We start from the raw sequence: 22,002 nt of genomic DNA on the forward strand, positions 1-22,002 counted from the left end.
TAACAGCAGCCACCCAACACGTACTTTCAAGGAAATCCATTGGTTCCAAAACTAAAAGTAACTGGAGCAGGGGGAGAAAACCATGCCTTTGAGAGGCATCATCTTATTTATTTATTTTTAGAAAAGCAGTGAGAGAACAATAATAAGACAAGGTTTAGAAGCATACAGTAGAATCCTAGGGTTGGGAGGGACCTCAGTGATCTTCTAATCCAAACCCCTACTGATGTAGGAGGTTCACTACTGTAGCACTTGCCATAAACCATGTGGTGGTGTCCTGGAGGGATTGGTCAGATCAGGAAGAAAGATAGGAGGAGCTCAGGAAGTTAGAACTAGATGACCCAGGGGAGAGTCCCAGTAGGCTTGGGAAGGCAACACTGGAGCCTCAAGAAGCATCAAAGCTAGAGTTACTAATGTGTTAAGCAGTCACCATTAGCCAGACCCCACTAACTGCATTTTTAGTTTCAGAGTTTCAGACAGAACCTCAGACAGGATTTTCCCAGCCCTACCAAGAGATGCCCAGAATTTGACCTGGAACTTCTCCTTGCAAAGCAAGTTATGTACCACTGAGCTATTGCCCTTTCCTGCTTAAAAAAAAATCCAGGAGACCTGGATGTTAGGACTTAAGAGGGTCTGGTGGATTCCAATTGGCTTGTAGGAAGTTGCCTTGCACTGTCAGGCCATTGGTCCTTCGTCCTTCCCAATATCCGACCAACTGATGGGCTACGTTGGTTATATTGATGCATCCGTTCCTCCACCCCCAACTGCCCTATATTTATTCATACTTTTGCATGTCAAAACTCATCCCAGCAATCCTCTGTCTTGAGCCAGAATGGGATGCCCTTGAGAATTGTACTCATGGGAATGCCCAAGCACATTCCCATTTGGTTACTTTGCTGATCATGGGTAATAGCACATATACTGGACACTTCCTATTTCTGAAGTGTGTGCCCTATTAATCCCCTCTTGTCACCCCCCCTGGCCGTGTACACAGTGTTTTGCTAATCAGACAGTCAGTTTTCTCAACCTTGCCCACCCTTAATTGTAACTAATGAGGGGAGTTGTGCGTTTTTAGGTCCTTGTTCCACAGAGCACTTTAAATAGAAACTGCCATGGGCAGTGTTGAAAATATGAGCTAAATAATGCAAGATTGTTAGCAGAAAAATATGGCACTATTAAATTAGACCAAATGCTCAATTTTTTTTTTTAAAAAAAACAACCCTCTCTTGAACTCCTTATTTACCCAGACTTCCAATCTGTTTGACCTTTCTTTTTGTAATCAGAAAGATCCATAATCATCCAGGTAAGTTAATTGTTATCAAATGCTCCAAGTCTGCTGATTATATAAATAATGAATTTGAATTATGACACACGGGCAGCTGGAAAACGTGGATTTTCCTCCGAAAGACTTCTGAAAGTATCTCTCTGGGGCATGTTCTGGGGAAAACTGACTTCTAGCCAAGTATGGCCAATAGGATGCCTAGGAGACCTGAGACAGTTCTCAAGGATAGCAGGAGTTAATCCAACACAGGCTGAGACTCCACCTGCACTTCAGTTTTAAAGGAGGATCATGCCCCTATAAAGTGTCATGGCTTTCCTGAAAGAAAATTGGGAAATGCAGCAGACCCTCCAAGTTCTCCAAATTTTCCAATTTTCCAGGGACAGTCCTGGTTTCTGACTTGATCCTGGGGCATCCCACTTTTACTTAAAGGTAAAGGGACCCCTGACCATTAGGTCCAGTCGTGACCGATTCTGGGGTTGCGGCGCTCATCTCACTTTATTGGCCGAGGGAGCCGGTGTACAGCTTCCAGTTCATGTGGCCAGCATGACTAAGCCGCTTCTGGCGAACCAGAGCAGTGCACGGAAACGCCGTTTTCCTTCCCGCCGGAGCGGTACCTATTTATCTACTTGCACTTTGACTTGCTTTTGAACTGCTAGGTTGGCAGGAGCAGGGACTGAGCAACGGGAGCTCACCCCTTTGCGGGGATTTGAACCGCCGACCTTCTGATCGGCAAGTCCTAGGGTCTGTGGCTTAACCCACAGCGCCACCCGCGTCCCCACTTTTCCTTAGAATGTCCCTATTTCCATCAGAGAAATAATGGACAGTATGTTAGGACATCCCAGTTTTCATCAGATAAATGTATTGTGTAGTTTGTTAAGAGTGCTGAGAGTTGTTAGGGGACCCCCATTTCCCTCACAGTGGCCCCTAGCAAGAGAGATTGTATGTGGAAACCCCTCTGAGAACTGTTGTCATGAAAACAAAATTCAGCAGCATGAAAATAGCATAGAGTTGAGCCAGCAGAAAACACCAAATTAACTAACGGCCTGTTAAAAATTCCAAGTCTTTATCAACTGCCCGAAGCATTGTTGTGATGGGGCATGGCAGGCCTCGCTCAGCAAGGAATTCCATAGGGGAGGTGTAATAATGGTAGGGGCTCCACCCCTTTTTATTAGCCTCGCCTCTTGTGGTTGAAGAATTTGGAGCAATGCCCCAGCTGTCAATCAGAACATGTGAGGAGGAGAATATAGGAAAAAGTGGTTCCTGAGATAACTGGGCCCCAAGACCTCAAGGGCTTTAAATCTTAAGACCTCCACTCTGGATTAGCTCAGAAACAAATCAGCAGCAAGGAGAATTGTTTTAGGCAGTAAGTTCTGAGTGGGAGGATGGGGGCACAGCATTTGTGCTGTGGTGTTGCTCCACCTGTACAGAATTAGACAGAGACAGTTCTCCGTACTTCTGAAGGAATTAATTTTTTTTTAAAAAAAATCCTTATGAAAATGCTTTAGCATTTAGTGGTTATTTCCCCCCTGATAAATACAGTTTTGTATGTGGTTTTGACTAATGTACAGTCTTTGCAAGCAATTTCTTCTCATATAATGCACTTTTGTATGCTGTTTTTACTAACATGGTCACTTTTAGTTACACTTTGACCTAATAGATGCATGTTTGTAAACACTGGTTGGTTGGAAAACTGCATTGCAAAATTTGGAGAAATGCCTATTTGGAAGGATGGCAGTTTTGGTCCTCAGGTTGCTTTGGAAAAGTATGAATTGCCTGGATTTGCCTTTAAATCCAGACTGAATTGAATTTTTCCTCCATCCCTAACCCCCTACTTAGACTCTGAAGTGATAGAATCCTATCTACCACCTCAGGATATCTTTGATTTCATTCTGCTGTGAGTGTAAGGCTGCACCAAACTCCTAATAAATTCAGTGAGACTTAGCAGTGAGACTTAGCAGTTCAATTACACATGCCTATGATTGAGTTTTTGGTGACCAGCCTTCTCTTCCAAAGATTCAGTGACAATTTTGCGTTCTTTTAGGGATGTATATTTATTCCTACGTCCTACAACATAGTAAAGAAAGTTGATGTAAATAAGACACATTAAAGCTTGAAATTATAAATAGGCAGGCTAGTTGTGATCTACCAGCCCAGGAAAACCCCTCGCCTCCAGCTCAACTGCCGGATCCGGGGGGGGGGGGGGCGTTGTTGCCATCCTGCAACAGCGTTCAACCTGGAGGTAAGCGTCATTTTTCAAAATTGCACCTGAGGCTCCTACTACTCCCCTGTGTCATCCCAGTGCCCCCCAGTGCCACTTTGGGAAATGCTGAGTGGAATTCACTCCAGCAAGTGATAGTCAAAAAACCTGGGTGGCTTTAAAAGAGGATTAGACAAATTCATGGGGTGGGGTTGGGTGTGTGTTAAGGCTATAAATGGCTACAACTGTAATGGTGATGCTCCACTTCCACTGTCAGAAGCAGTGAATACCAGTTGCTGACAGTCCCAAGTGACAGCTGTTGCACTCAAGTCCTCTTTGTGGTCTTCCTTATAGGCATTTAGTTGGCCACTGTGAGAGCAGGATGTTGGCCTTTTGGCCCAATCCAACAGGTCCCTTCTCCTGTTTTTATATTGTCTTTTATAAGCCCTCTTCCTTTGGCTACAGAAATAATTTTGAAACACTGATTCGTGTGTGTGTGTGTGTGTGTGTGTGTGAATATATAGTTGCAACATGGTGTACTGATCATCAGGATCTGGCATCTCCTATTGTGGCAAATTCCTCCCAAGGGTTTCTCTTTGATGGTTTGTAACCATCCAACATGTCAGTCTTATTCCAAACCCCTTTGGCTTTGGTGTAGCCAATTAAAGTGACAAAAAGAGGCATGATGGGGAAATACAGTCCTCATTAAGAGATCTGTCATCCTTTGTACTCTGCTCTTAAAGGGCTGTGTTTCCTATCATGCCTAATGAAACTCAGAATGTGACAGATTGGGTTGCAACATTCCTGTGCGGTCTGTAAATACTTGATGATAACACCATAATAAGTATCAGTGTGAGCTGTTTTAACGGTGTTTGTCTAGCGCAGTGAAAGGTGAGCATTTTAAACCCACTTTCCCACCCTTAATATTTCATCTTACGATTTCAAACAGCGGTGGCTAGCTTGTGCCTCTTGAGATGCTGCTGGACACCAAATAAAATCAGGTCCAGCCAGCATAGCCAATGGCCAGGGATGATGGGAGTTGTAGTCCAACAACATCAGGGAGGGGGTTGTCATCTTGATGGGGTGGGTGTGAATAATTATGGAAGGCTAAAAAAGAAAACAGCTGGTTTTTATGGGCATGGGTTTCTGAGGAAGCAAAACGACTGTATATAATATGGATAGCACAACATGGGTTGGATCTAAACTAAGGCTATGTATACATCATAGTGGCTTTTCAAGTCACATGTGTACACTTCTGTACACACCTGAGAGGGGGTGGGGATGTCTTCACCCAATGCCCATTTCCTGATTTTGTCCCCCACACTGAACTCTAGTTCACTGAAGCTGTCATCTGCGCATACGTAATGGCTGTGTGAAATGTACACGCCTCTGCTTAAGCATGCTTCCATTTTCATATTGGATGGCAGCTGGTTTGAAGGAAAGTGCATCAAACAGGAGTATTTCTCAAGACGCTACAGGATACCCATGGGTTGTGGCTGATGTCCTGTGCATTGGACTTCAGACACCAGCAGAGGGTGCATGCTGGGGCAGGAATAAAATGGGTAATGTGTACACAGCCCAAGTTACTTGAACATGGGTTCCATTGAAATAAATGGTATAAATTAGTCATAACTTTATAGTTTCAATGAACATGAAGTTTGTTCAACCTGGTCTGTATCTACCGCAGAATATTTCTTGGTAATAGTATTGCTGAATATCATATATCCTAGTAATTAGTCACTCCCCCTCAAGCATAGGTGATAACATCTGAATGCTAGAGAGTTTGTCCATTTACATTGGTATTGCCTTCCCCAGCTTGGAGCCATTCATATGTTTTTGGACAACAACTCCCATCAGCCCCAGCCATCATTACCAATGGTTAGAGAAGAAGGGAATTGTTGTCCAAAACATCTAGAGGGCACCAGGTTTAGGAAGCTTGTCTCCTTTGAGCGGCAGCAGTTCTCCAGGGTCTCAGGAAGGGTCTTTCCGATCACCTACCTACTGGATCTTTGTAAATTTCTTCGGAGTAGAAATGTGTACGATTATATCAATGTGTTCCAAGATGTCATAAGCTCTGTAGATATATCCTAGAGGAGGTAGTCAGACCAAGAGGAAGTTGTAGGAAGAGCTCAGAGAGCCTTTCTCAACCTTGGGTCCCTAGATGTTGTTGGACTATAACTCCCATCATTCCTAGCCAGCATGGCCAATGGTCAGGAATGATGGGAGTTTTAGTTCAAGAACATATGGGGACCCAAAGTTGAGAAAGGCTGAGCTAGAGCCTGATGATCCCAGAGTGGTTCTTGTTATCCACTTGAAATGAATTATTTGTTCTGTTGTAATCCTTTGTTTTCTTCTGAACCTTCTATGCCTTTGGCATAATTTATACAACAGTTCATATCCCAATGAAATTATAGTGGAAGACCTGTCAAAGTGGTAGTGTTTTTATCTCCTCCTCACCTTGTTTCTCATATGTTTTAATTTCTGAATGCTGCTAGGATTTTTAAAGTATTTTTATCTGTGTTTTTAAAGAAGGTATATCACCTTTATATTGTAGTCAATTTTAACAACCTGATTTTCCTTCATTGCTTTGTGAGAATGAAGCAGCAAAGCATCTAAAAATTCTCTATTATTATTAAAATGATTATTATTATAGCATTACTAACGTTACCCTTTGTTGTTTCTCTGCAGAAATTCAACATATTGCATGAAGGTGTCGATGTCCTTGACAGTTGCAGAAAATGAATCTGGGCTTTGCTACAACAGCACAATTCGCTACTTAGAAAAATCAGAAATCACTAGAACAAAGATAATTTCCTGCCCAGATATTGAGGATTATAAAACAGGAAACCAAGAACCAGATGTAATATGGTACAAGGTAATACAGCAATAGGTTTTGTCTTTTTGTTAATGCATACCAATTTACAGCGAATTTCTTCACCATGACCAGGCTGGAAAGACTCTTGTAGTGCAGAGGGAATAAAGAAATTCCATTAATGCTAGTGGGATCCATGCTGGGTTATGTCTAGTCCTTGTGGTCACTTTCTAAATGTGGCATTTTATGGGTTCAAGAGCATCTTTAGTAGCAAAGAAGTTTACTTCCAGTCCTGGAAGCTTCACCATTCTCCTACAACTGAGCTGTAAGGAAGAGGGAATTCTGGAGGTCAGTGTGCGAGAAGGAAAACCTAGCAATATTTATATATATTTTTGAAGACTTCTATGTTGCTTTTCATTTGCAAATGGAAATAGCAAAGCCATTCACACAATAATAAATACAGTGATTTCCAACAGAATCATCAGTAATATCATCACAATGACCACAGCCATTGAGTATTAATAATAATTAAGGGTGAAGGAAAGCTTGGGTAGACATAAAAGGCTTCAATTTATTTGATTAGTAGCAGGGGGGTTTTGGTCTATAACCTTCCTTTCCTGGCAGTCAAAGGTGGCAAAGGGAAAGAAAAAAAAAATCATGCACATACAGAATGCATAAAACACCATGTGCTCATCATATAATTCAAAGAGTTTTAAATATAAACGAGGCTTGTTAAAAGCAACAGCAGAACACACTCACAGTAAAGGTGGTTGCAGAGTAAAAGCTAAAGGTAAATGACCCCTGGGTGGTTAAGTCCAGTCAAAGGCAACTATGGGGTTGCGGTGCTGATCTCGCTTTCAGCCCAAGGGAGACTGCGTCTGTCCACAGATGCCTTTCCAGGTCATGTGGCCAGTAAGACTAAACTGCTTCTGGCACAATGGGAAACCGTGATGGAAGCCAGAGCACACAGATACACCGTTTACCTCCCCGCCACCTATTTATCTACTTGCACTGGCGTGCTTTCAAACTGCTAGGTTGGCAGGAGCTGGGACAGAGCAACAGGAGCTCACTCCATCGTGGGGATTCGAGCCGCCGACCTTCTGATCGGCAAGCCCAAGAGGCTCAGTGGTTTAGACCACAGCACCACCCACGACCCTTTAGTTGCAGAGTAAAAGCACAAGGAGACAGATGGTAAAAGTTAAAAGCCTTTCTTAAAAAGAATAAAAAGGGTGTTTGCCACACAGTGGACTACCAGTAAAGTGGGGGCAAGGTGGGTCCTGTTTAGGAGGGAGGCCCACAAAGCAGTGAAACTCTTGAAATTTGCGCTCTTAATTGGCAGATATTGGTGGGCTAACTACCTTATTAATGCTGTTGTCCTAACCCCATTTTCCCCACTGAAATCAATAGGATTTAGACCCTATCTGCCCTGTACTTTTAAAGCAGCATCATGCCACTTTTAACAGTCACAGACTTCCTCAAAGAATCCTGAGAGCTGTAATTTTATTTTATTTTACTTTATTTATATACTGCCCTATACCTGCAGGTCTCACCGTGGTTCACAAGATAAAATTACAATATAAAAACAGAAAACACATACAGTGGTACCTCAGGTTACATATGCTTCAGGTTACATACACTTCAGGTTACAGACTCCGCTAACCCAGAAATAGTGCTTCAGGTTAAGAACTTTGCTTCAGGATGAGAACAGAAATCGTGCTCCGGCGGCATGGTGGCAGCAGGAGGCCCCAGTAGCTAAAGTGGTGCTTCAGGTTAAGAACAGTTTCAGATTAAGACCGGTTCTCCAGAACAAATTAAGTACTTAACCCGAGGTACCACTGTAATCAAAATATAAACAAAAACAGCTGGATAACCTCCCACCCCAACACATAAAAAGTTCAAAACAATTAAAAACAGTTTAAAAAAGTAAAATAAAAAACCATAATTAAAAAGCAGTTTAAAATAATGTAAACAGTACTCTCTGTTGGGCAGCAATAGCCCTTTTGTAGTCTGTCAGGCCCCACCCTAGGTCTGGCGGAGAGAGGCAGGAGTAGGACCCTCAGGATCTCTGCAGGTATACAGTGGTACCTCGGGTTACATACGCTTCAGGTTACATACGCTTCAGGTTACAGACTCCGCTAACCCAGAAATAGTGCTCCAGGTTAAGAACTTTGCTTTAGGATGAGAACAGAAATCGGGCTCTGGTGGCACGGCGGCAGCAGGAGGCCCCATTAGCTAAAGTGGTGCTTCAGGTTAAGAACAGTTTCAGGTTAAGAACGGACCTCCAGAATGAATTAAGTACTTAACCTGAGGTACCACTGTAGTTTGTTGAGGGCACTGAGAGTTGTTAGGAGATCCCTATTCCCCCCCACAGAGCTACAGTTCTCAGAATTCCCTGGGAAGAGGGATTGATTGTTGAACCACTCTGGGAATTGTAGCACTGTGAGTGATGGACATTGGGGTCCCCTAACAACAAAAAAGCACATTTTGGTATGCAAGCTTTGACAGCTCTACCCATTTCTTAAAGTAATTTCCCGTAATATAATACATTTTTATGCTGCTTTCACTAACATAATCATTTTTATGCACACTTTCTCATAGGATATTTTATTTTGTAAACTTTAGTCAGTTGAAGAACTCCATCACAAAATTCGGGTAACTGCAAACTTCAAAGCATGACTGTATTTCAATTCTCATATTGTTTCAGATAATAAGATATTTACATCATTGTTATTTGTACTAGATAGGCACCTATACCTACTAGATTGGAATTTCATGATAAGCTTGACGTACTGCAGCTTGTGAATTTCCTTTAGTCATGGGCTGATCCACCTCCTTTCTTCATTTTCCTTCTTTCTCATTAATTTCATCTAGCCTTCCTTCCTTCCTTCCTTCCTTCCTTCCTTCCTTCCTTCCTTCCTTCCTTCCTTCCTTCCTCCCTCCCTCCCTCCCTCCCTCCCTCCCTCCTGGTTAGGATTAGCCAGCAAAGTGCCCTTCAGAGACTGTTAGACTACAACTCCCATCAGCCCCAGTGATTTGTCAGAGATAATGAGTATTGTAGTCAAACAATATCTAGAGGCCACCAAGCACTTTTCTAGTTCTTGGGGTGAGGGAGTTATTGCAAAAAATTAAAAGTAATACAAATTTGCATTTATTTATATTTATTAAAATAATGGAATGCCACACAAGGCAAGAAATTTCTTTACTAGACATAAATTGGAATGTCAAGCAGGGAGTTTCCATCAGTCCAGCACCACTTTGTTTGAGTACAGCTGCCAATGTGAAATTGGGCAATTTGAGTTCCATCTCATCAGCCTCACTGTGTTCAGTTTGTGCACAAATAATTTATTTGGAACTGGGATGACATGCAGGGAGCCATGATATGTCAGAAGAGAGCAGGGAGCCCAGTGATGCTCTGTCAGTCTGTTTTTTCATTCACAAGATCCCTGCATATTTCAACGAAGGCTGACAAAAGCATGCACTGTGACATGGGGCAAGGATAAACAAGATCTTCTTCTTCTCTTGTATCTTGTCAGCTATTAAGGCAGCTTTGCCCCCCAAACGTCTGGAGAAATTTATACAAGCTGGTCCAGTTAAAGAGGAAACTGTAAGACGGAGCAACCATCTCCCTGTGCATTAAAGGGGAAGAAGAGTCCCATCCATGGACTGTGGTGTAGTCAGTGGAGGCTGGGGTCTATTGGGGGTAGAAGGGCAGAAAGCAGGGAGAGCCAACCACTTCTGGTTTTGCTCCCAAACTCTTCCCTACTGAGTTTTATTTAAAAAAATGCTGAGGCAAAAGAGGGAGATGAGTAGGAAAGTTGGGGGCTAGCTGAGGACAGGCTGAGCTTGGTGGGAGCAATGCCTCATTCATCCTAATGGACCAGCCTCCACTGGTTGTGGCTATGTAGGGCTGTATTTAACTAAGTAACCCCGCTGAAATTAATGGACCTAAGTTACAGGTGAAACTCGGAAAATTAGAATATCATGGAGAAGTTCATTTATTTCAGTAATTCAACTTAAAAGGTGAAACTAATATATGAGATATGATCATCACAATTAAAACAAATAAAGGCTTGACATATCTCGCTTTGCATGTCATGAGTCTACCTCATATATTAGTTTCACCTTTTAAGTTGAATTACTGAAAAAAATGAACTTTTCCACGATATTCTAATTTTCTGAGTTTCACCTGTAGTCATTTTCATTCATTCATTCATTCCAATGAGGCTAACATTGGCTACAGCTCATGATTTTAGAGGTTTTAGGAGAAGGTCCCCTTGTTAGACTTCTATTCATTACAGGGGTGAGGAACTTCAAGCTCATGGCCAAACATGTCCCCAGCTTCTCTATCTGGCCCTTGGGACCCTTCCCAGGTCAAGCTCCCCTGAATCCCTCCTTGTGTGTTTCTGTCTGGCTGCAATGTACGCTTGAACACTGATAATGCCTTTTATTTGCGTTGATGAAAGGCAGAGAGGGGTGTGTGTAGAAACTAGTCTGCTGTACAAAGGTAAATTTGCAAATCATGGAATCTTAGAGTTGGAAGGGACCCCTAGAGCAGTGTTTCCCAACCTTTTTTGGGCAAAGGCACACTTGTTTGATGAAAAAAATCTCGAGGCACACCACCATTACAGCCCCGTGACGTCAGCGCGCAGCGTCACGCCGGGAGGGACGCACGAAAGTGTAAGTTTCAATTTTTTCCCCTCCCCCTTGCCGGGGAACCTCCAAGCTTTGGGGTGGGGGGGGAGGAGGCAGCAAAGCGAGGCAGGAAGGAGAGCGCGGCTTGGCTGGGTGAGCTTTGGCAGGGAATGAGAGCCGCGAGGCGGGCGCTGCGGATGGAGGCGTTGCCCGCCGAGCTCGCAGGCAGCCAGGCAGGCAGACGGCGAGAGCCCCGTGCTGGACGGCCTCTCCTCGCCGCCGCCGCCCCGCCTCTCGCTGCCCGACTCGCCCGCCTCCCTCCAGGCAACATCTCGCGGCACACCAGGCAACATCTCGCGGCACACTAGTGTGCCGCGGAACAGTGGTTGGGAAACACTGCCCTAGAGTCATCTAGTCCAGGAATTTGTTGCTCTTCCAACATTTGTCTCCAGATCTGCCCACTATTGCCAAGAAGGGAATGTGGTTCTCAGGCTGAAAAAGGTTCTGCATCCTTGGTGTATTACTTCACTTAAAAATTAGTTGTGTTTCTGTCTGCTGTGTGAGGTCTGAGCTACTGCTACAATGATGTGCCTTGACAGTGCCATTGTGGTTCATCATGCCGAATGCCCAAGCCAGTCATAGACTACAGCTGAGTACATTTTGGAAATATAAGAGCAGTGGGGCTTTGAGTTGGATAAGGTCTTCAAAAACTTGTATACCGCAATTTCATTTTAAAAAGTCAAAGTGATTTTTCAATCAATTCTTTACTCACCAACCCCAGCTATATGCAGGGTTGCCCTTAAGTGTAGTCTGTAAGCTCCAGCTGGTGCAGAATAGACCAGACAGACTGTTGGTGGGGGTATCTGGTCAACAACCTGTGATACCATTGTGCAAAGCATCGGTACTGACTGTCCACTTACTGCTGAGCCAGCTTCAAGGTCCTTGTGCTAATTTATAAAGCCATGAAAAGTGGAGGTCCAGAGTGCCTTAGGGACTATCCAAACACTTAAATTCCAGCTCGACCACCAAGATAATCTATAGGAGCATCACTAGTTGTCTCCTGAGTTGGTGAGGCTCATCTGACATTGATAGGAAATCAGGTCTCTAGTGTAATTGGTCCACTCCAATAGATTTTCAGCGCATGTCTTCTTGAAAAATTGCTGAAAATTGCTCTATGCTGCCTGCCTTACACAGTCAATTAATAATAATAAAAATCCTATAATAGTTAGCTGGTGATCTATGCTTTTAAAACTTCATGTGGTTTTAATTGTTGTAAACTACTTTAATGTTTTTTATGTTTGTTTGTTTTTTCAAAATTGCAATGTACAAGTATCTTTACACATAAATGCTAAGTAAATATTGTTAACCTACATAGTGCAGATGGGGAGACTGAAGCTAACAGAGAATGGCTTACCTGAAGCAGTGCCCTTTAACCTTGAATCCCCAGTTGCTGTCAGACTACAACTCCCATCAGACCCAACCAGCTGAGCCAATGGTCAGGAACAACAAGTATTGTAGTCTGACAACATATAGTGACCCCAGGGTTAAGAACACTGGCTTAAGGGAGTTCATGGCAGAAGCCAGATTCAAACCAGCAGCTTTATTATTTGTAGGTTGGTCGCTTTGCCACTGCACTACACCAGCTCTCCGAACTCTTTCCTCTTTCATTATTAGTGTGCCCCACATAAGTTATACCACATCTGCCTGATGGGTGACAGCTAACTATTAAGCTGTCACATTGATTAAATTGAGCAGAATTGATATTGTACATCAAAAAGAGCAATGTGGCAACAAGACATTAAAAAAAGAGAAGGAGGGAGAAAACGATTGCTGTGTGGGGAAGGGAACACATCAGACTATCCCCTGGGTTCCTATATTTTATGCATGTTGAAATTGTGAATTTACCCCAGTGGGTCTCGCAATGGCAGAACAAACCCTGCAGTTTGGGTTCTTTGACAGTGGCAAGCAAAACTCTTGAGGTTCACAGCAACACATGAAGTTATCTTGCACAGTGTTGAACCACTGGTCTCAGTACTGTCTACACCAGGAATTCACAGACCTACTACCCCCAGGTCCCACTTGTGATAGGTGGGAAATGCTGAGGCCTGCCAGTCACAAAATGGTGACACATTGAGGCAGAGTTTGGAATAATTGACTAGAAATTAGTGGCATAACTAACAGGGTTTTCCTTGTTGTAAAGAGTTCCATAGCTCAGTTTTGCTCAGGCTAAGTGCAGACATTTGCTCTGGAGGTATCATGACTAAGCCTCCACATTTTAGACAAAAGGTGCTGATCCAATGGCTCGAAGTGGGGAAGGCCTTTCCTTTTATATTTTCCCCTTCCCACTCCTGCATTACTCTCAAAGTGTTTTTTATTTTACCCATCTCCTGCAATTTCTTCTGCCATTCTCCTTTCATACTCAGCTTGTACTTTATTTGCAGAAGTCCACACCAAATGACCAGTTTCTTTCATTCTTCTTTCCTGGTCCTTTTGCATTCACCTTCACCTTCTACAACGGATTTCCTTTCTTATCTCTTTTATTTATATCCCCAGATTATTTAACACTATAATAATTCTGCTACTGATAAATATTTACTTTTTACCTCTCTGTCTAATTTCTTTCAACACATAACCCCTGGCCCTTTCTCTCAGAGAAAGGAGACCTTCTGAAATTGGATGACTATCTGCTATGGATGCTTTCGTTGAGATTTCTGCATTGCAGGGGGATGGACTAGATTCCAACTCTATAATCCTCTGATTCTAAGATCTGTATGTTGGATCAATCCATCAACCTCCAATGGATGATTTAGTAGGATCGGGTCCGGCATCACTTTCTCTGTACGTGTGTGCCAGTATCCATACTCAGCAGAGTTACAACTCAACGCAGCTCCTTCCTTGGAAGCATCTTTGGGGTTGAAGGTACACACAGTAGGCGATAAACATTCATGGATGCCATAAAGATTCATATTGGTAGGAAATATATACAGGCATTCATCACTGCCATGCTTAGAGACTGTCTCAAGGCAAATCTAAAAAAATGTAGTATAAACACTGACAACTGGGAAACACTGGCCTGCGAGCGCTCCAGTTGGAGAACAGCCTTTACCAAAGGTGTCATGGGCTTTGAAGACACTTGAACTCAGGACGCAAGGGAGAAACATGCTAAGAGGAAGGCACGCTTGGCAAATCCACACCGTGATCAACTCCAATGTCCCCACTGTGGAAGGACATGTGGATCCAGAATTGGCCTCCACAGTCACTTACGGACTTATTGTTAAAACCGTGTTTATGGAAGACAATCTTACTTGGCTACGAGTGATCACCAAAGAAGAAGAAGAAACTTAGAGTCCAACAAGAGTCCAAGACTCTCTCTCTGCTTCTCTCACTGCAAGATGCAAGCAAGAGACTCAGAAGAAGCAACACAGAACCATTGTTATCAGTGCTTCCTGTTGCACTGTACATTTCCAAAGAACAGTTCCCACAGAAAACATCCTAGCAAAGGCAAAACCTTCTCAGCCTTCTGTTGCTTCTTGAAACTTCTCTGTTCTTCTCTGTTTCTGGAACATATGATTCTCTCACACAAGAATATCTAACACTCTATCTCCAGACCACCGTTGCTCAGCATGCAAGGAGTTGCTAGTTCTGTTGTTGGTGGAGAAAGCAACTGAAGAGACACTAGGCATGGGCAGACCCACCTGAAAATAGCTCAAGACCCATTGGTGGTTCTTGTCCCAAACAGTGAAACACTGGTCTACACTGACTAGCAATGGCTCTCTAGGCTTTCAGGGGTCATTTCCAGCCCTACCTAGAGATGCACAGGATTGAACTTGGAACCTTCTGCATTCAAAACAAATGCTTTGCCACTGAGCCATGGACTTTCCCCAATATCTGTATTCGTTTTATGCAGAGATGACTTCCTGCCATTTGAAGTATCAGTCTAGAAGGGGAAAAGCCCAGTCCACAGTACTGAACACATGATTGTGTTTATACATCCAAACATTTGCTCCAGGCGGAATACTTTCCATCAAAACCCTTATATTTAACCATAGTGTAAGTTTTCTTTATTATGGAAATGTTGCCCGTGAAATGGCTCTCTTAAGGATTTGCACAATTATGGTCTTTGTTACTGTTTCCGTAGTGCCATTAGGCCTAAAGGATTGTTGTGACAACATGGATTGAGTGCAGGAGTCAAGATGTAATTGAATGAGCAAGGCTTAAACAGAAAAGCTGTTCTCCTCTGAGGGGTGGGAGTGGGAGTGGGGGGGATGAGAGATGGGAAGTGGGGGTGGAATTTAGGCAGCAATATGTGATCTGTCTTTCGGCTCTTCTCTTATTATTGAAGATAGACAAGAAAATTTGAAAGAAAACCTATCAGACTGGCAGGTGAAGGGCAGGGAGTCATTAACGTGACTTTTGTGAGACAAGAATAGAAGAGGTATTAGCAATTTCAAGGCAGAGAAGGTGTAGCTACAATAACAAACATACCAATTATTCAAAAAGTTTGATGTTGGGTTTGCCAGCTGGTCCATAATTGATGGACCCAAATGATAAAACTAAGTGCTTTGAAAGGTAACCAGATTGTGGGTCTGAAAAGCTGATAAACTACAGGCGACGACCATTTTAGGTGTTTCCAATTGACGTCTGGCCACCAATGCGCGAGTCCATTTGGAGCCAGATGGAGGCAAAGCAGAGGAGGAACCGGGGGCAGGGTGTAATGGGGCATAGCAGGATGGGGCACACTTATAAGTGCTTTGCCAACACATGTGGGAGGCTGGGAATGGAACCCTATACAGATACAAAAAAGAAAGAAAGAAAAGAAGTGCCCATAAGGCCTGCCAATGTCAGGGCAGTTTAGGGGATGAACCTAAGAGCCTTCTGGATCAGGTCAATGACCCAACTACTCCAGCATCTTCTTATCCTCTTCTCACAGTGAACAACCGGGTGCTTCTAGAATCATAGAATTATTTTATATATATATATATATATATATATATATATATATATATATATATATATGCTTTCGTAGATTTTCACGGGTATATATATATATATATATATATATATATATTCAATATTTAATAATAGAATAATAGAATAATATATATATATATATATATTCAATATTTAATAATAGAATAATAGAATTGTGCAGTTAGAAGGGATCTCAAGGGTCATGTAGTCCAGCCCCCTGCAATGCATCACAGCTAAGTAGTCCCTGACAGATGGCCATCTAACTCTGTTTAAAAACCTTCAGTGATGGAGAGTCCACTACCTTCTGCCTATTCCGTCCATCCTTACTGTCACAGAGTTCTTCCTAATATTAAGTTGGAATCTCCTTTCTTGTAACTTGAAGCCATTGGTTTCAGTCCTTCCCTCTCAAGCAGCAAAAAGCAAGCTGCCATGTGACAGCCCTTCAGATATTTTAATAGGATTTATCATATCTCCTCTCAGTCTCCTATTTTTCAGGCTAAACTTACCCAACTCCCCCAACCGTTCCTCATAAGGCTTGGTTTCCAGACCCTTGATCATCTTGGTCATCATCCTCTGTACACATTCCAGGTTGTCGTTATCTTTATTAAACGATGGTGCCCAAAGCAGGGCATAGTACTCCAGGTGGGATCTGAGCAAGGCAGAATAGAGTGCTCACTATTACAGCGGTGCCTCGCAAGACGAAAACAATCCGTTCTGTGATTCTCTTCGTCCAGCGGTTTTTTCGTCTTGCGAAGCAAGCCCATTGACGGATTAGCAGATTAGTGCTATTAGCGCTATTAGCAGCTTTTAGCGGCTTATCAGCTTATCGGATCAGCTGATAAGCGGCTTAGCGGCTTAGAAAAAGGGGGGAAGGGGAAAAAACCCGCAGGAACTTGCAAGACATTTTCGTCTTGCGAAGCAAGCCCATAGGAGATTCGTTTTGCGAAGCACCTCCAAAACGGAAAACTCTTTCATCTAGCGAGTTTTCCATCTTGCGAGGCATTCGTCTTGCGGGGCACCACTGTACTTTCCTTGATCTGGACGCTCTGTTTCATGCAACATTACTTTACCATGCCAAGTTAAGACTCTGTTTGTTTGTTTTTTTGTTTTGTTTTTTGCAGGAGTGTAAGCCAAAAATGTGGAGAAATCTAGTAGTTCAGAAAGAGAACACTCTACTAATACAAGATGTTCAGGAAGAAGATGGTGGGAATTATACTTGTGAGCTAAAATTTGAAGGAAAACTGATACGACGAACAACTGAATTCAAAGTTACAGGTAAGAATCTTTTGGGGTGAAATTGAAGGGAAAGAGCATGAAATGTAGGAGGTCAGAAAAATTGATGTCTAGAATGATGTTTTAGAACTTTTTTTTTTTTTACCCTGCCTTATCTTACGTTCCAAAGTGGCACTACAGACATCAACAGAACATCAAACAAACAGACATCAACAGAACATCATACAATATATTTGCAGCCCATCTGTGCAGATCACCTGTGTAAAAGTACAAGGTAACTCAAAAGTCAGCTAGTAGAAGCAGAGCAGAAAATTAAGTTAGATAACCTCTCTGAAAGAGGTAGAGCTCATCAGGGCACCTTTCCCATAAAAATGCAGCCTGGGAATCCATGCCCCTACCATTTTCAAATATTATATCAACATAAGAACATAGCAAGAGCCGTGCTGGATAAGGTCAAAGGACCACTTAGTCCATAAGAACTAGCACTGGTGCATGTCCATATTTTAAAGGTGTTGATGTTGAAATTAAAAGTTCTAACTACTCATAAGGATTCCTGTTCAGCAAAACCCCTCCACTGTTGCTGTCCAATACTGCATGTATCTGGTTTTTGTTTGTTTGTTTGTTGTTTGGCTCTCACAAGCAGTCTGATGCTGAATGTGGCTTATTACGGAGCTAACTCCAGATTTTGGTGGAGCTTCGAGCACCAAGATCCCAGTGTGTTTTGGTGGGATCTCTGGCACTTGAATCCCCTATTCATTGATCCTTGTGTAATCAATCAGTGAGCCCTGAAAGACAGGAATGTGCAGGAAGCTGCCTTGTACCAAGTCTGAGGACTCAATTTCCAGAAGCTGCTGTTACACCATTTTTTTGCAGTTGGAAGAGACTGTACAGCATTTTGAGCTTGTTAAAGCATGTGCATAAAGCTAATAAAACCATATGTGTTCATATGCAGTTTGGGGTGTCTCGTTGGTGAGAAGTATTCAAATGTTGCACTTGGCTCTTCATAGCCAACCTATTGTGTTAGACTTAGGACCAATGAGAATGGTTCAAGTCTGCCTGAGCAGCTTCCCTTGGTAAACCACTGAGCAAGATCCTGTTTTTTCACCTGTCTTTTTGGGGGTGTGGGATGTGTGGGTGATGCCTGTGTGATCTGAAGGCATGTGACACACCCACCTTCCTATGTCTAGAGCAGGTGTTCCAATGATCCACCTTGGTTACATTATTGAAATGCATAGCTTGTTTTCCCATCTACCTTCAGAAAACTACAAATGGAATACTTGTTTTCATAAATTCTCACACTGAATTCTTATGACATTGCTGCTGGGCAGGAAGTGGTTCCCTTTGCCCCAACTTTTCATTCTAGTTTTGCAGAAGACAATGTCCCATCTCCATTGCTGCCTCTTGTTGGTCTTCTTTCAAATGCCAATTTAAACTGCCCGGTTACTTCTGAAATTTGTGTGTGCAACAATCAGTTGCTCTGGCCATGACAAATTATTCCACTCAATTACATCAATTGAATGCTTCTGCTTGAACTCCCTGTTCACTTAATCTCTCTTAAATCTCATTAATTCCCTAATTTTCAAATTGTGCCTGCTGTTATTGGGAGGGAATTTGCCGTGGTAGTTGTTCCGTATTGGATGCCCTTCTCAACTGGAGCAATCCGCCTGAATTTCATTTCAGCCAAAGACAAATGGTGTGGAAGTGCCACTTTCCAGTTTGGTTGACAAACCAAAGCAAGCATATCTTCTTCAACCCCAGCATCTTTCTCATGCTGTAATATCAAAGTAAACTCCCCAGTCAGACTTAGAACAAAAGTAGGTACCTCCAGAATGGAGACCAGTGAAGATTCTCATTAGCAGATAGCACCTAGACCAGGGGTCAGCAAACTTTTTCAGCAGGGGGCCGGTCCACCGTCCCTCAGACCATGTGGTGGTCAGGACATTTTTTTCTTTTTAATGAACGAATTTCTATGCCCCACAAATAACCCAGAGATGCATTTTAAATAAAAGGACACATGCTACTCATGTAAAAACACGCTGATTCCTGGACCATCCGTGGGCCGGATTGAGAAGGCAATTGGGCCGCATCCGGCCCTTGGGCCTTAGGTTGCCTACCCCGACCTAGACAGACGAGGCACACAGATCATCTAGTCAGCCTCTTCCATACTGAGATGCAAGGTATTATATATCCATTTAAATTATACTTCTTCCTGAGGGAGCCTAGGTCAGCAAATAAAGAGCACATTTTAGAAAGCATTCTAAAAACAGTCACAAACATTCTAAAAACAGTTTTAAAACATTCTCTTGAGCAGTAACTTGAGGAAAACACCCATCAGGCTCCACCTCATGAACCTGACTCACCCCAGCTTTCACCCACAGGACGCTGGCAGCCCTATGAGTTGACAGGATGTAATTGCAAGCCTTTGCTCTACCATATTTCTTATAAAGGTGCAAAATGCTTACCATTTTGATTTTTCTGAAAGAAAGCTGCTTCCATTACCAACAGAGAAATAGGTCAAGTGATGACACAGGTGGCAGAGAAACGACCATGGCATTCTTTGCAGCTGGGATTTGCATCATCCATATCTTATTTTCAAGTGCTATGTAGGATGTGCCCCCGCCCCCCAATATTTCACAGAGCTGTCTTTTGTGCAGATGGCAGCAATTTGCATGAAATTTGAATAAGCTAATTTATTGTCTAGGTGCAAAACTAGAAATGGCTACTGTGATTTAAAAAGAAATACAACACATCCCACCACAGTGAGGAAGGTTGTGCCCTGTGCCCCTACTTAGTCTGGTGTCTAGATGCTCCCTGTTGGTTGGTAGCTTCAAGGCTCCCCCTACTCTCCCTACTGATAGTTGTTTATCTTGACCAGACAGCTCCTCAGATACAGGATTGTCCTTGGACAGATGACTATTCTCCCTGATGTAGGGGCATGGCCACCTTAAATATCTCTTTTCTCCCCAAAAAAGGATGGATACCAAAGCCACATTCTCCCTAGCTCCCTCAACATCCCCAAAGCCTTCCTCCTACCCATCTGTTTGACATTAAATTGGCAAGAACAGCTTCCTATTAAGGGAAAATATTGAATGGGGAGTTTGAATTCAACTGTGGACCTCTTTGCTCTTCTTATGGAATAGATGCAGCTCAAATACTTTCAGCAACATTTTACCATCTTGGATAGGTAAAAGAAGGGCAGAGTGCAAGGCGAGGAGTGTGGTAGCATTGCACATACATGGTCAATGGTCAAGGATGGTGGGAGTTGCAGTCCATAACATCTGGAGGGCACCACTTTGGCCACACATGAAGCAGAGGGTGGTTGGGGAAACAGTAGCCCTCCAGATGTTGCTGAACTACACATCCCATTGTTACTGACAATTGGTCGTGCTGACTGAGGCTGATGAGAGAATCTCCTCTAGGGCTGGCCCACCCATGAGTCAAGGTGAGGCAACCAATCAAGCCTGGAATCTTTCAAAGCCCTACCTGGAGGTGCCAGGGACTGATTCCTGACACCATAGAGTCAAGAAGTTGTACATCTTCTCCCTACATTTCTCCAAAAAAAGGGGGACATAGAGATTGTGATTTAGGACTAGTGCCAGAAACTAGAGACTGGTCCTGGTAAATATGGAGAGTTGGGATACGTGGTTTTATAGAGGAGTCATCGTGTAAAATATTCAGTGCTTTTTGCATTTAGATATGTTTTGGCGTTTCTAAGGTCGATTTTTTTAAAAAAAATATAGTGCTGCTATTATATATTATGATCTTGCACAAGAACCAATGGGTGGGATCAAAATATTAAGGCCGCCTTCTCTGTGCCTGGGATTAAATGCCATTGAACTCAATGGGATTCCAGATGTGGTATGTGTGTGAATGCCACAGGTGTCTAAGGCAGGGTCAATTGCCTATACAATGGTACCTCGGGTTAAGAACTTAATTTGTTTCGGAGGTCCGTTCTTAACCTGAAACTGTTCTTAACCTGAAGCACCACTTTAGCTAATGGGGCCTCCCACTGCTGCTTCACTGCCACGCGATTTCTGTTCTCATCCTGAAGCAAAGTTCTTAACCTGAGTACTATTTCTGGGTTAGCGGAGTCTGTAACCTGAAGCATCTGTAACCTGAAGCGTCTTTAACCGTAGGTACCACTGTACTTTTCTCATGTATGGGTAGTGCCTTCTGAACTGAAGCGGACATGTGCTGCAGCTTCATGCAATCACATCAGGTGGTTGTGAGTATGTGAAGAAGAGATGCCTGGTGAATTGTGGTCTTCTGAATATGTGAAGCAAATCCATTGAGAAACAATGTGAAATTGTGCAAGGCTATTCTACAGTTCTCTTTCTGGTATCAGAACTGTGACAATATCACTTTTACTACCACTATTACTTTCTGCCTTTCCTGCAAGGAGCTCAAGGAGGCATCCATGCATCTCTCCCTCTCCATGATATCCTCCCAACAACATAGGTTAGATGGGAGATGGCAACTGATCCAAAATCTCCCAGTGAGCTTCAAGGCTGAATGGGGATTTGAAGCCTGGTCTCCCAGAGCGTAGTTCAGCATTCTAGCCACTACACCACACCAACTTTGCTTGATCTCACAGTCACTGTTTGGCGCTGAGTATGCCTAGGAGATGCGGGTGGTGCTGTGGGCTAAACCACAGAGCCTAGGACTTGCCAATCAGAAGGTCGGCGGTTCGAATCCCTGCAATGGGGTGAGCTCCCGTTGCTCGGTCCCTGCTCCTGCCCACCTAGCAGTTCGAAAGCACGTCAAAGTGCAAGTAGATAAATAGGTACCGTTTCAGCGGGAAGGTAAACGGCGTTTCTGTGCGCTGCTCTGGTTCGCCAGAAGCGGCTTAGTCATGCTGGCCACATGACCCGGAAGCTG

The 22,002-nt window shown here is 43.2% G+C and overlaps 1 protein-coding gene across 1 annotated transcript in view; it reads left to right on the plus strand.

The window, feature by feature from the left end:
• IL1RAPL2 (interleukin 1 receptor accessory protein like 2) overlaps positions 1-22,002 on the plus strand; it is a 490,204-nt gene that overhangs the window by 276,737 nt on the left and 191,465 nt on the right. The window contains 2 exon segments of the mRNA XM_081179011.1: positions 6,165-6,351; positions 17,013-17,166. Of these exon segments, the coding sequence (XP_081035137.1) occupies positions 6,165-6,351; positions 17,013-17,166 (341 nt within the window).

The sequence above is a fragment of the Podarcis bocagei genome, assembly GCF_964188305.1.
Source record: "Podarcis bocagei genome assembly, chromosome: Z".
NCBI lineage: Eukaryota > Metazoa > Chordata > Lepidosauria > Squamata > Lacertidae > Podarcis > Podarcis bocagei.